Source organism: Amphiprion ocellaris, chromosome 18 (genome assembly GCF_022539595.1).
Source record: "Amphiprion ocellaris isolate individual 3 ecotype Okinawa chromosome 18, ASM2253959v1, whole genome shotgun sequence".
Classification (NCBI taxonomy): domain Eukaryota; kingdom Metazoa; phylum Chordata; class Actinopteri; family Pomacentridae; genus Amphiprion; species Amphiprion ocellaris.
This window is the reverse complement of record NC_072783.1, coordinates 26,367,977-26,383,608: the sequence shown is the minus strand read 5'-3', so window position 1 is coordinate 26,383,608 and position 15,632 is coordinate 26,367,977. Positions and strand designations below refer to the sequence as shown.

The window sequence follows — 15,632 nt, the reverse complement described above, 5'->3', positions numbered from 1 at the left end:
GGGACATGTACTGTGAGCCCATTCTGCATCCCATAATAGTGTGGCTGCACTTCTTTATCATTCTGTTATAAGTGGAAAAGGTGTTTGTAAGTCATAAACCAATCCCAGTCGTATTGGGTGGAGCTAAGCCGAGGATGAGACTCAAAAACAATGACAAGGGAGTTGTTTTGGTGTTGCATGCTGGGAGGAGTGCACTACCATTTGAATTGCAAAATCCCCAGAAAAAAAATTAAATAAAATGAGACAATAAATAAATTAGCAAACAATCTTGAAAATTTCAATGTGGTACGTTGCTGCCTGGAGTTTGTTGCATTTGTTTCCGCTAGTGAAGGGGATTTTAAAAACAGTAGTACACAGATAGCGGAAGAAGAGGAGACGGCCTCTTGAAATGTGCAGCCATTGACAGATTTATACCCTAAGTGTACACATAAATAAGTCAGACTAGAATGTGATCTCAAACCAATTCCTCAACAGGTACGTCATTGAATTTTTGGGGGTACAATCTGGTTTTGGTGAAGACTGAGATTATGCATGCAACTTGGTTAAGCAACATTTCAACATTTGGTATTGTGCTCATATGCTTTTCTTAGAAATTAATGTATGTAGGCACATAAAGTGATTTATATGTCGTCATACTTGTTTTGTTGTTGCCAATGTGTGAACCAAAAAGCCTTAAAAAGACATTCCCCAACAGTCTTAGTTGCCTAAAACAGCCCGTGGACTAAAATTAAATGAGAAATCGGAAAATTTCGGTTTTGAAAATCGGTTTTGACTAGTGTCCAGCTTGTGCCTACATACAGACACTGAACAATAAACAGGTATTCTTTTATTCCTTAAAATAACTTTTCTAAACCTGTGAATGTGCTTAATATGGACTCTTTAATAAGAAGTGCTTTCTGCATTTTACTGTAAGAACCTTTAAAATGCTGATATCGCTAATTAGCCTAAATTAATGGGGCGAGTTTGTCTAGCCTGGCTGAAAAAATCTATTTGGGTTTTGTCCAACATGTCTGCAAAGAATCTCGCTGTTACAGTAAGTCATAGGCTGGAACCATTTTTTGATTATCAACAGTTAATCCATCTGGTTAGCACCTTTTTACACATTTAGCTAAGCTGTTAAACCACCAGTTATAGTCGGCGAACACAGGTTTTAGGTTTTTTGCTCTGCTCAAGACCGACGCCACAAGACTTACTGACCTTAATGTGACGACAAGACTTGGAAAAGCTCCAGACGTGACTGTGCCCTTCTGCCGCTCGCCGAGAAACATCCCCGACACATTCCTACCCCTGAAATAGCGGGAAACAGACTGCCGATGTATTTTTCTTTGCATTGAAGTCGGAGTTTGTGTTCAGTGTTGGCAGAATGGCTCGAACAGGAAAACAATTATTTGGACTTGACATTGCTCCAGATTATCTCCACTGCTGGTCTGATCATTTAAATAACATAATTAGCTACTGAGATGATTCCAACAGTGTGAATATTAGAATCCATTTGGGTGTATGTTTGTCAAATCCACTGTTGGTTTTGCTCATTGTTTGGGATTTCCTGACATTAAGAAGAATATAATTGGCCTTATTCTTAAAAGTTACTTTAACTCTTACGGGAATGAACGCAAGTCAATGCAATGTCGTCCTATGTGGAAAAAAACCACAGTGTATGTATGTGTGTGGTGACAGTGGGGGGATGCAGGAGGGAGTAACAGTCACATGAACAGACTGTCAAGGAATAACTCCCCGCTGCCTCTCTCTCTTCTTCTGTTCCTCGACTCCCTCCATCCTCCTCTTCATCCTCTTCCTCCTCCTCCAGCACGCCGCTTTCCCCTCTCCCCTCTGCTGCTTGTTTTCATCTCAACTTGAACTATCCGCGCATTTAATTTTTAATGATCCACGTAGCGCTCGCTCAGTCTCCCTTTCTCTCTCCCTCCTCTCTCCCTCTACTCTCTGCTCCCCTCTTCGCCACCTGTTAGTCTCCCTCTCCTCTCTGCGCTGGGATCTCCTTGTTTTTTATGAAGAGTTTCACACTTGCGCTATCACTGAGGTAAGTCCAGATTTTTTATTCATTTATGCATAAGTGCAGACAGCTTGAATCTGACTGGGAATGTTAATTCTCTCTTAATTTCCCCTTCAAGACACACACCCTTGTGTTTCTTCAAAACTGCATCCTGTCGGTTTTGCTTAATGTATATGTGTGTTTTTTCTCCTTGCAAACTGTGCAGGAGAGAGTAAAAACTGATGCATTAACAACCAGACTGTCAGACGGTCACAGTAATTCTGCGTCATTCTCCCACAGCGGGCAGGTGCAACATGTGGCATGTGTCTGTTTTAGTGTCTTACCTGCTCTTTCGCTTGCTCCTTCACACCTTCGAGCAGACCAACACACACACAGACTGAAGTTTACTCATCTCCTGGCTGACTGAAAATAACTTGGCTCTAATTGACAACTACTCACTGTCACTGTTGTCAGCTATAAATGATGCTGACTATCAAGCTCTAATGAGTAGCTGCATTGTGTGGCACTGGTACTATACCATCTGCCTGTCAGCCAGCAGCTTGTTATTTAAAGGTGAAAGGAGCCTGCCGCAGGCACACGTTGTATGTAGGACACAAGGGGGGAAACAGAAAAAGCAGCCGAGAGAGAAAGAAATCCTCACTCACCTACAGGTGGAATAGAGGTGTCTGGGAAAGTATAGCATGGAGTTAATGAGAGAGATGAAGAGGGGAGAGGAGGGGTGAATTATGAAGGTGGAGATGAGAAGTTGCAGGTTGAGGAAGCGAGCGCTCATGCCTGTGATATGACTAATTTAAAGTGATGGAGCTAAAAGAGGAGGAGGGAGGGGTGGTCGCATGTTGCACAGAGATATTCCTGACAGCTGGATTCTGGCAGCTTCATTCCTGTCTCTTGAAGCTGGAAACCTATGCGAGCTCACAAATAGAAGTACAAAAGGGCCGTGTATGATATACCCCTCTGCATGCGGTTGCATAACTAACAGCTACGGGGCTGATGTTTGTAGCTACAGGAGACAAGTTGGGTCATTATCTTGTAGCTTATAGGAATTATGTAAAGTAGCTCTACAATGTGCTTGAACGCTGAAAGTCATGAATGTAAACGAGCTGTAGCGCATTAAAGCCTGTAAAGTGTGAGGGTGAAATCTGCACCTTGTTATTGTGCGCCGCTGCCACACTTCTCAGCAACAAGATGATGATGAAAAGAGAAGATGAGAGAGATTCCAGCTGGCAGCATGAGAGCGATCAATCATGAGCTCCCTGTGAGCTTCTGCTTCCCAGAGAGCTGCGAGCCACCAGGCCTCCCGGCCAGACGTGTGCTGCTGCTGCTGCTGCTGGTGCTGCTGCTGCTGCTGCTGCTGCTGCTGCTGCTGCTGCTGCTGCTGCTGCTGCTGCTGCTGCTGCTGCTGCTGCTGCTGCTGCTGCTGCTGCTGCTGGTGGTGCTGCTGGTGCTGCTGTTGCTGCTGTTGCTGGTGCTGCTGCTGCTGCTGCTGCTGCTGCTCCTGCTCCTGCTGCTGCTGATGCTGCTGCTGCTGTTGCTGGTGCTGGTGCTGCTGGTGCTGCTGGTGCTGCTGCTGCTGCTGCTGCTGCTGCTGCTGCTGCTGCTGGTGCTCAGGCTGCTCCAGCTCACGGCCACATCTGCCACAACTGGGAGGCAACTGACTGCACACATTATTTCAACAGACACCCGCTCAGAAGCTGCACAGTGTATGTGCAGAGAGATAAATTAATGATCTGACACAAGTGTATCTGCACGCATGCTTGGTGCCGCACTTGCATGGATGTATTGTTACATCTGTGTGTGTGTTCTTTGAGGGATTATATTTTCCTCATGAGGACAATCATTACCAACTCATCCATGTTAATTAATCTCTCAATCAATTCTAACTATACTTATCTTTATCACAGAGAGCTTCATTAACTTATTTTCACCCTCAGCTTAATGTCTTCCAATCTCCCACTTCAGAATATCTCCACTGGGTGGCTTTAGTGTTGTTTTGTTGTTGTGTCAAACTGAAATTATTCACTGCATCTGTGACAAGCAATGATTTATCTTCTCTCCACATTATTTCACCTCAGATTTGAGAAACAGCAAATACAACAGTGTGAGGTTTTCTCTGCAGAGCATAACTGAGCAGCAACTTGTTGTGCAGCGTCTCCAAAGTCATAATTTTGCTGCTGGGGTCCCCAACAGTACAGAAATGGCTGCTTTTCAGAAGGCATAATGTCCATCATGTCCTATCCCAGAGCCAGAGGTCTGCCAGAGTCCTTTCAGTCAAAGGAGTCAAGGAAGTTTGTGAACTGGCACAGTGCAGTGGGTTTCAGAAGTTCGTTTCATCTGCAGCCAAGGAAAAGCACCGTTGTGCTCACAGCAGAGAGACTTGGCCATACATGACAAATGACCCTCGCAGGCCATAATTCTGCTGAAGGTCAACAGTCAGAGACAACAATTTCAGAGCCACTTCCTGCCAGGGCACATTGGTCATATTGACTTTATCCTGATGAGTGAAGGCTCTGAAATTAATCTGTTTACTGGCTGTGACCTTACAAACAGTAGAAAGGGGAAAATAACACCACAGCAATTAGAGGTGTGGATGATCTAAAACCTTCATGATAAAGGAATAGCTTAACATTTGGAGGATTACAGTTTCTTGGAAAGAATAAGATAAGAGGACTGATGTCACTACAATGTCTAAATGTCAAGCTACAGCCTGCAGCTTAGTGTAGCATAAAGAATGAAAACATCTAGCCTGATTCTGAGGTAATAAAATCCTCCCACTACCACATGATGCATCTACTTTGTTTAGTCTGTACAAATGCTGAAGCAAAGAAATACCAGAATTCTTGATTTATAGAGATTTATGTTTGAGACTATGTAATGGCTGAGCATTGAAATCTTGTCATTGAGCTTTAGAGGGAAGCTGGTTTTAGCTCATTTTCTTGCTCCCAAAAAAGAAAAAAAAATTGCATGTGTGCTACATTTTCAGTTTAGCTTTAACTTTAACTAATGCAAATGGAACCAAAGATTGGTGGATTTGCCTGGTTCGCTTTAAACAAAATTTAATTTTGTTGAAAAATGTCCCAACAACCCAACTTAACTCAACCTTGCAGTTAAAGTCTCTGTGAATTCTGGCCTGGTCATGCTTTGAGCTCGCGATGTGAGGTTGCTCCATCCAAACTCCTTCGCTAATGCTAACTATTCACTTGTGCTCAGCTTTGCTTACTTGTCCTGCTTTGGACAGAGTGAAATAGGCTCGTCTAACCACCTGCTTATTGTAGCTACATAGCTAACATGCAGATATGAGAGTATGAATCAATCATCTCATCTGTTGCCAAGACAGCAAAGAAAGGTGTGTTTAAAGTAGGGCTGGACCCGAATATCCGGTGATGACGGTGGTATCTCAATATTTATTTTGAGATTCAAATATACGCAGTCTCCATTCTCCACCACTTTCACTAGAGTATGTTTAAACATATCTGGTTGTATGTTGGCATTTAAGAGAAAGTGTTGTTTCAATGTATTTATCTTAGGTTAGTCCATGTTGGATTTGAACAGGATGTTCTGCAAATGTGGTGATGTAGCTGATTGGTGTCTTTTTGTAAATGAGGGAGTTTGACTGTTCTGCTCCCTCCACCAACCCTTTAGGATTAGTCTTCCAGCTGTACTCAGACACTGTGTTCAAATGTTTTGGAAGAGCAGCTTTGGAGGAAGACCTGAAGGGAGGGATTTTTTCTGTTGCATGCTCTCAAAATCCAGTTTACTCTTGCTGGTTTCTGCAATTCTGTGTCTTGTAGCTTAACTATAGCCTTAATATAGATGCAAGTTTGAGATCAACAACTCCTCAAATGACCGTAAAATGATCATCCAAAAGGTAATTATTCTCGATTTGCCACTCATTCTGTTGACACTCCATTGTACTCAACATGACCACTGTTCCCTTAAACCTCCCTGTCTGAGCTCTTGTTATTTTGATATTTCTACACCTCACAGAACTCGGCTTACAGACAGCACAGAGGAAGTCCAAATATTCACGGAGCAAACATAAAACCTCTCATTTTCCATCGATTATTGCAGAGAGAGCAGGAGGTAGTCCTGGGGGGGATTTGCTCAGTATTGAGGACAGAACGCCCCCTCAAGCCCTGCTGTCTTTAGAAAACAAAAGCTGTGAGATATTTGTAATCCACCCCCCTCTTTTCTTATTTTGGGAAAAGCGCAGACACATCGGCCTTTTGGTCCACTCTACTCCCTGCAACCACAACTTTATATAATCATAAGGCAGTGGTGCAGAGTAACTAAGTACATTTACTCAAGCACAGTTGTGAGGTCTTTGTACTCCACAACATTTATCTGACAGCTTTAGTTACCCTAAGAATGAAAAATTAACACAATGGGTTTTAAAATGCAGCACATTGTGAAAGATTAATCCACAGGTTTTTGGCTTGTGACAAACAGCTTTGTGTAGTCGGGTCACATTTCAGGTGTCTATGAGTTGTTGTGTTACAGTGATTTATCCCTCTAAACTTCTCACTTGGTTTCATTTCAATAAATGTTCAAATGATCTAATATCTCACCAAAAATCCAAGATTAGAGATGAAGTCCAAACGCTGAAAACAGATTTGTGGCTCAGAAGTTTTTCCTTCTATCCTCTTCCATTATTCATGCCACAATCCCTCAGATTTGTCTTCTGTCCCTGTATATAGAACTGTATATGAAGTAGTTCAAACCAGCTCCACATGCAGCAGTTACAACTGTAACATGCTGCTGACAAATGGGTGATTCAGTTTTAGAACTGTAATGATGTCATACATTATAATATATCAGTCAGAATAACCAAATCAGTACTTTAATACTTTTACTACATTTTGCTGCTAATATTCATGCACTTTTACTGAAGTAGGATTTTTCATGCATTTACTTGAAACTGAGTATTTCTATATTCCCATATTGGTACTTAAGTAAAGGATCTAAATACTTCTTTCGCCTGTGTCATCATAACTCTTTATTCCACCCTAGTGTACTGAAGGGCATTTCAACCTGTCGAGTTTCATTCTGTAATTACCTGTCTACGGAGGATTGTCAAGCATTTTAGATAACATGCGTGCCTCCTCCGTCCACACACTCGAGATTTCCTGGAAGATGATTTGGATTTGGGGGAGACCCCTATTGTCCTTTATCCTTTATCTTTCCTGATAGCCTTGGGTTTATTCAGATTTACTCAATTGAGATGCAAATGTATGCACATCCTCTGCTGTATTTTGTCACCCTATGAGTAATGTGTGTCTTTTTAAAGCAGTTCTAATTATGTTGAAGGAGTTTTCCGTGAGGAAGTTTTTCCGTGACTAAATGGCAAATGAGAATCTCAGAGATGCGGGGGAAAGATGTTATTTATCACAAATCACCTCAGTTAGCTTACCTTCGTTCACTTGGTGTTACAGAAAAGTAATTGACAGCACCGTGGATCAGTGTCTTCCCTCTTGCTTCCCCTAATGCATCTGAAAGTTTAAATTGTTGCCCTGCTGAAAGTGAATGCTATTAACGTGACAAATCTCTTTCCCTGCAGCCCCATGACTGTGCGAAAAGGAAAACGTTTGGGCATCACCATCCAGGAGCATATGGCCATCGACGTCTGCCCAGGCCCCATCCGCCCCATTCGCCAGATCTCCGCCTACTTCCCTCGCCTCTCGCCCACTTCCTCCTTCTCTGAGCCGCTCTCGCCCAATCAGGTGGCAGCTCCCACCGCGCTCAGCCCCAGCAGCGCAGGTCAAGGTGGAGGTGCTGTAGGAGGTGAAGGAGGAGGGGGAAGCAGTGGCCTGTTGTCACCGCTGTTGCCGGGCGCCGCGGGTGGAGGAGGCTCGCTGTCGGCCATGAGCAGCATGGACACTTCCATCGAGATCGACAGCTGTGACAGCGACGATAACAGTGAGTCACCTGAACGTAGTAAGCAGGTTTCCATGAAGCTGCCAATGATTAAAAATGAAGTCACAACACACATCTGCAGAGGGAGGACACGTTTTCAGTGTTTACAGTGGGCAGACTCACCACCTGAAGTTAGGAAGCAATGACTCTGTAATACAAGCCAATACAAACTAGTTTGTTTGAAATGGGAACCATGTGAAAGATTTTTTTTTACACTTTGGGAATTACACTTAAAAGGTTTCTTGCCAAGCATTAGATTAGAAGGTGTGATGTTTGGGTAATATGAAGCCAGACAGGTGTACTATGAACGGGGTTTCTGCAGGGCATTAAAAAGCATTAAGTCATTAAATTGATTTTGCAAAAATTAAGGCCTTAAATGACATTAAAAATCATTAGATTTGATTCTCAGTGGCATTAAAAATTCTTTCTGCCGTTTTTAAGAAAAATATTTGATAATAATTATCTATAATTATTGACTGCGATTCGTCAGATATGTGCATCTGCATAAACATGCTGAAGTATTGTAATAATTGCTCCAGACGGTTGGGTACAGTTGCCAAAAACCGCATGTTTGGAAAGTGGAGGAGAGCTGGGAAATGGGGAAACGCAAATTCCAGCAAAAATGGCAAGAAAACATGGATTTCAGAGAATGACTGCAGCCCGTGGGTGGTCAGGGGTGGTTTCCAGATTCAGAAATAGTGAAATGTAGGGACAGTTTTCATATAAAAATCATCTTTTACAAAAAAACGAGCCCATGTAATTTGTTGAGTTCACGGTCACGGCATTAAATTTTTTACAGTCTAGCATTAAAATGGCATTAAAAAGAATTAAATCTGACTGGATGATTTCTGCAGAAACCCTGTATGAAGCAACTTTAACATAGTCAGGCTTTCTTTGTGTTAGTTGACTTGACTAAAACTTAAAATTGTAGTCATATATATTGGAAATGATGTGATTGTTACCTTTCATAGTTAACCCAGGCTTTATTCTTCAGACCCTGGGTCGTGCTAACAAAAGGTGAGTGTTAAAAATTCCACGTGACTCTTTTTCTGCACAAAATGGATTGAAAGCATGTGGGTTATTATAATGGAGAGCTTTGAAAAACATGAAAAAATTATTATGTGAAAATCATTATTTATACAAGAGAGGAATGCTGGTAGAAAAGTGTTAATTGTGTAAATTAATATATTTATTTTACCGATCAATGCAGACCCTTTTTTGTTTGTTTTAAACTTGGCTTTTGCACATTTGAGCTGTTAAACTTTAAACTGCATTCAATTAAACATAACACTCAAAAAGTGCAGACTTTAAATCTAGCCCAATCAAAGTGAAATTAATTGTACTGTCTGAATATTCTCTGTGATAAAAGCCAATAGACACATCTGTTTTCTGATCACTCAGGTGCAGTAACAACAGTGTAAAACGGTATTGGCAGCTAATCAGGACCAAGCATAAAAGCATATTTATCCATTTCCTGCGTTACCAGCTGAATAAATGTAGTCACGCCTGCTGTCTTCACAGCTGTAACTACCTCTTTCAGTGGGATTACTAAGCTGTACGAGCTTTTTCCAGTCCTGGAAGCTAAGCTAACTAGCTGCTGGCTGCAGCCACACACGTCCACACATTTGAACTGAATAACATAATATGTTTTTATAAGTGTGTGTTCAGTTTTTCCTCCAGGTTTCTTGTACTTCTCTTTGCCATCATCCTCCATCTTTTCTGCTGGTAATAAAGTCATCAGCACAGAAGCAATTATCAAAGTAACTGGCACACATTTTTTAGCGTTCGACTCTTTATTAACTGCCTTCCAGCCTCCTTGGGGACGCTGGAGTTCGACCTGCTGTATGAAAGGGCCACCAGCTCCTTACACTGCACCGTCCTCAGAGCAAAGGTAATTACTGTCCTCTGAAAACTCCACTACATCCACCGCACACACTTAGTCATGTAGTGTCAAAAATACATTCAGCTGAAACCGGGTTTTCCCTCATGTTTCTGTCAGTTGTATCCATGTGTCCAAGCCAAACAGTTTGGAGGTGTCTTTCTGGAAACAGTTCGTGGCTCCATCACTTTTGTTCAGACAGAATCATCTTAACATAGACTTGGTGAATTACCAAAAATCTTTCCGCAGACATTGGTCCTCCCCAGAGGAAGAAGAATCCTACTTAGCATACTAATTAGGAAAAATTTGCATGCTATTGCCCTTAATGTCTATTTTTTTTTAATCTATCAACTGTTTTACTGATTAATTTTCCTCCCAAAAAATGATCGTTTAATAAAGGTTCATTTTATTTTTGTTAGACCTTCATAATAAATTTTCTTAGCAGCTTCAGGGATGAAAGATAATAAAAAGCTCTCCAAATTAATCAACAGACAACACTTATGATAATTTTGTCTTTTCTTACAGTACATCTTCCAGAACAGCATTTGGTTGTTGCATTAGTGCTGCTGCGGTGCACCATCGAACCCTTGCTCAGTGTACAAAAAAAACACCTTTTTGTTTTGTGATAATTTGAAGTATTCCCATACTTTCAAAGCCTTTGGTGTTTGGAAACTTAGTTCAGACTGTGCTGTTTTATAAAACTGTACCTGAGTGCTGCTGATTAGCGCTGAAACCGACCGACGCCATAATGTCAAAGTCTTTAAAAAAAAAAAAAAAAAAAAAAAACACTTCTTACAATAAATTGATGCATTTTAGAAAAAGAATTTGAAAACAAGCATCAGATTACAATATTTATGATGACACGATATTACCATCAATGTACAAAAATTGTTTGCCCAATGTGATTGTTCTTTGCATTTTGTCCTGTTGTGTGTTTTGTTGGTCAGTTCAGACACCTGGGCCTCTAATCCAGGTCAGTAGAGCCGAACTGTTGGATATCGGTAGAAGGTATCAACTTTATGCAGCCGCAGTGCTGGATTTTATTCCACCTGAGGTCCAGCAGATCTGCTCTGAATATTTTCCCATGTTCTGTGTTTGTTGGTTTTATGGCCGGTTTGTTTTTAGTTTGCATCTGTTACTTTAATATCGAGAGCATCAAACAGAATGTACAGTGACAGTGAAGTGATTCGGTTTTATTTTGAAATGTGCCTGCCAAACATCAATACGTGCTCAAAATTCCATTGTGAATGAGTTAGCATGCAGTTGTTGGCTTCCTCCTAAAGCACACAATGTACCAAAGCCACAGGTTCACAGCATTGCAGCCGACTCTTAGTGACCTGCACATCAGGAATGAAGGCGAGAACATCAAATTATAGAAGGCATTACTCCAGGTCATATGGCATTCAAACCACACGTATATAAGAGGCAACATTTCAGTTTTCGATATTTGCTCTTTACGCTGTTTCTCACCAGTGTGCTGCCATTAATTTAAAACTCCTGCACCTCCTCAGCTCCTCTGTGCTTTAGATTCAATTTGAAATGGACCTCTCACCTCTCTGTCTGGCAGTTTGTTTAAGAATTCATCGTGCTGGAACTTATCACAGTTTTCTCCGCTGTTTACTTTCTATGCCTTCTATTTTCTATATCTTCTCTATAAGGGTCTGAAGCCGATGGATTTTAACGGTTTGGCCGATCCCTATGTCAAGCTGCACCTGCTGCCGGGAGCCTGCAAGGTCTGATTTTATTATCAGAGCACCATTTTGGCCCTATCTATGTTTCTATAATTGAGAGAGGCCTTCAGAGTGTACATTCTATTCACAGAGTTATTTTAGAGCTGCATGATAGAAATGCAAGTACAGACAGGTGAATCAGCTGTAAAACGAAATGACCACGTAGCCAGCAAGAGTTGATGTTGCCGTTTGTGGCTCTAGAAGCATATTAGTGTTTGTTTTTCTTCCCCTCTGTACAGGCCAATAAGCTGAAAACCAAGACGGTTCGCAACACGCTGAATCCTGTGTGGAACGAGACGCTCACCTACTGTGGAATCACCGAGGAGGACATGTACCGCAAAACACTCCGGTAAACGTTTGCTGAGAGGCTATTTCTGTGCTGCACTTCTGTTTTTTTTCTCTCCATTCAAGAGGACTCGTACTTACAAAGGATTTCTTATCATCCATCTCAACCGCATGTCTTTTGGTTTAGAGGCCTTTTCTCCACTCCTTCCATCTCTGGTGATCCTTAGATCCTCCTCTGTCACCTCACCTTCATCCTCATGCTCTCCTGTCCACTAGGATCAGCAAAGATCTCCCCTCGCTCCTCCATAAACCTTCCCTTTGCCTTTGTCTTTCTTTCCATCTGGCTCCTTGCTTTCCCTCTTTCCGAGCTACACTGACAGATTGAGGTCAGACTGAGCACTGCGGGGTGTTTTAATTTCATTGACCCCCCTCCGGAGGTGACGAAAGCTGCGAATTGTCTCTGCCTGTGACTAAAACTTTGCCACTGCACACGTGGGAGTGGGATTTAAATAGGATCGACGGATGATCTCTCGGGGGAAATTAGAGGAACCGGCCCCACCACTGGCCTCTGACACTCTGTTAATTCAGCAGAGGGACTCGGAGCTCAGGAGACGAGAAGTTTGACTCAGGGAAACAGGGAAACATGTTGGCATCACCCACTGCAGTGCATTGACGTTTCAAGATGTCTGCCAAGTTATTTTATATGCAGAACTGAATTTGAGCACCTTTTAACATCTGTGTAAATGCAGATGGCGTGATTGAGGCAATCAAACTGCTGTTAGGGTGAAATTTAAAGAATCAGTCCACCACAAAACAGTTCAGCACTTTCTACAATAAGTGAAAATGGCTCAGTATACAGTTTGTTTTTTTCTTTTTTATGTTTAAAACCCTGCAGCAACAATCCATAATGTACCTTCTGGGGATGTAGAAATGTCGAAAATGTACAAAAAAATCAACCAAAATCCAGTGAATTTCGCTGGATTTTGGTTGATTTTTTTGTAAATGTTCTTAAAGAAAATATTACAAGTTTTACTGATATATATGGAATCACTTTAGATATTTTTAGGATTTTTTGGAAGATTTTTACTCATCTTTTGAAAATATTTTTTTGGATCTTTTTCAGACAAGGAAACGATATTTTTTGGTGCCCGTAAATGAGGACAACAGGAGGGTTAAGAATCAAAACATCTCTGACAGTTACTTGCCTTCTCAAACGTAGTCGCCGTTGCCCGTGACTATGATGAAGACAGGTAGCTACTAACAGTCTGATTATTTGTTTCTGGATCGCAATGTAGACTTGCAAAGTCAGGAATAGCAATTGCATGGTTCCGATGCGCGAACGTTGTTCATCGGCTACACATGCAGAGACGAACTGACGTTTTACGGTGATGCAATGACGTGGCTCTAACTTGACTCCTTGCCAATGGAAAAGCAAACCGGTTCTTAGGAGGCAGGAGATTTGAACCAACTAAGCACCACCACTCAACTTGCACCAAACTGGAGCTTTTTGGTCGAAAAAGGGCTAAATGAGGCTTCACAGAACAGCCGAAAGTCCTTTAAAACAGACTCCTGAGCTGCTACAGTGTCAGAATACTTTTTCTGCAGACAGTGTGAGTGGATCACATAGACCAACCTGCTTTACTAACATTATGGAACCTTGCAGGAGTGCAGTAAGCGTGATAGTAGATGTCATAGTGACAGTAAGATGTTTACATTACTTCATGCTGTGTACCTTCGCATCCAGCTGACATTTTGATTATTTCTCTCACTCCTGGCTCTTTGACAGATCACTCCATCCTCCCACCCTCTTTATCTCAGCTGTTCTTTTCTCGTACATTTATCTTTGATGTCTCTTTGTTCTCCTCTGCTCTCGTCTTTTATCACCTTGCCACCTCAGTCTGTTTCTTTCCTCTTTTCTTTCCTGTTTTGCTGCTGTTTGATTCTAAAGGGTCCACCATGTATCTGGCGTCCCCAGACATCTGAACTATTGCACCTTCCACATACGAGCAATACTGTGTTTTATTAGAAAGCACCAGGCGACTGAAACGTCTCACCTTTGTGGTTTTAATTTTAGTTGGAGGTTTGAAGACAAAAAAACAACAACAGAGGCAGCACTTTCAGATCACGATTTCTCCTCTGGCAGATTGCTTTCTTCTTGTTCTTCATCTCATCGCAAGTCTTGGATTCACATTTACATAAAGTGCAGGGAAAAAAGGCAAAAAAACCACACTGGATTTCAGGTAGCATTCTGATCCACGCACAGATTTAAATACATTATTCTGTTTTAATCTCTCCCTCTCACCCACATCACTCCATCCTTTACTCGGCAGCTTTTGATTTCAGCTTCCCTTCGCTCCTCTCTGCCGCTCCCACCCACCAGTGCGTTTCAGGCGACATCATGACAGGTGTTAAAGTTTGCCAGGTGCATAAATATGGATCGGCTTAACCTCACATGATACACTTTCACACGCCGATCGTCATCTTTCATCTGAATTCCCACTAGACGAAAAATGCTAATTGTGTGTGTACTTTAGCTGATTTTCTGATTGTGCGTTCTTGAATTGCGGTCAGGTTTGTGTCAGTGATTTCCTTCCCTTGTTATACTGTTGCTACAACACCACAATGAGTCATGATATGGGATGTTTTTTCCCGTTGCCGCACACATAAATGCATCTCCTCATCTGTCCACTCTGAATTTTCTGTCTCCACGTCGTAAATCTCGTTTTTTTTTGCGCTCTGCACTCTCACCCATCGCTATTTCTCATTTGTTCCTCCCCCCTCCGTCTCTCACTCGCAGGGTGTCCGTGTGTGACGAAGACAAGCTGACACATAATGAGTTCATCGGGGAGTCGCGGGTGGCCCTGCGCCGTGTGAAGCCTGACCAGACCAAACACTTTAACATCTGTCTCGAGCATCCACCTCCTGTGAGAAGAAGAGCCGGGCATGGGAGCGGGGCTAGAAGGAATATAAAGATGGATAGGAAAGCCTAAAGCGAGGAAAATGAACGTGCATGAGAGAGATAATTGACCGGAGGGCACTGTAATATTTAATATATTAACGCTTTCTGTGTGACTCATAGCCACATCTTTGAAAGTACAGATGTGGAGGAAAAAAAGAAGGATGGAAGCAAGAATATGGCAGAGAGGGAAGGAAACCGTTTACATGCCAGCAGGGAGGCATAAAAAACTCAATATTTAGTAGACACAGCAATCCACTGTGATGCTGACCACACACCTGGGTCTCATTATATATAAATCACCAGTGTGTCTAGACAATCTCCACAGCATCATTAGCAACAAAGCTGAACAAATGCTTCCACAAAGCCACTGGACACAATGTTCTCAAATACCTCAACTCGCCCAAGATCCCACTTTATTCCAGATTAAAGACCGACTAATACTGGTATTGATATTTGAGAGTAAACAGCAAATAAATCGGATGAATTTCATGCTATATAAACGCAATCATGAATCGTAAAAGGAAGGATCCCTTAAAAACTGTTCATCATTGTAACAAGAAATAAATATAAAGACATCATTCCATGTAATTAATAAAATTTATTATTGTAAATGATAGTAAACAAAAAGAAATACAGCAAAAAATGTTAAAGGAATAGTTAAAAATTTTGGAAAATGTGTTTGTCCTTTGCCAGTGTTAGATGAGAAGACTGATCCCTTCTTTATATCTGGACACTAAATATGAAGCTACAGCCAGCAGTTGATTAGCTTAGCTTAGCATATATTGTTGAAAAATCCGACAACTACGGCACCTCTAAAGCTCACAGATTAACATTTTATTTCACTGTCCTTTAAATCAA

The 15,632-nt window shown here is 41.7% G+C and overlaps 1 protein-coding gene across 2 annotated transcripts in view; it reads left to right on the top strand.

The window, feature by feature from the left end:
• Nucleotides 1-15,632, top strand: part of LOC111574354 (double C2-like domain-containing protein alpha) — a 33,802-nt gene that overhangs the window by 594 nt on the left and 17,576 nt on the right. The window contains exons 1-6 of one of the 2 annotated variants that reach the window (XM_023278904.3): nucleotides 1,723-2,038; nucleotides 7,566-7,924; nucleotides 9,733-9,812; nucleotides 11,459-11,533; nucleotides 11,770-11,879; nucleotides 14,613-14,739. In XM_023278904.3, the coding sequence (XP_023134672.1) occupies nucleotides 2,007-2,038; nucleotides 7,566-7,924; nucleotides 9,733-9,812; nucleotides 11,459-11,533; nucleotides 11,770-11,879; nucleotides 14,613-14,739 (783 nt within the window). In that variant the 5' untranslated portion in view covers nucleotides 1,723-2,006. Of the gene's footprint in view, nucleotides 1-1,722; nucleotides 2,039-7,565; nucleotides 7,925-9,732; nucleotides 9,813-11,458; nucleotides 11,534-11,769; nucleotides 11,880-14,612; nucleotides 14,740-15,632 lie in introns of those variants that run through there. The other variant, XM_055004892.1, reaches the window with a different exon arrangement.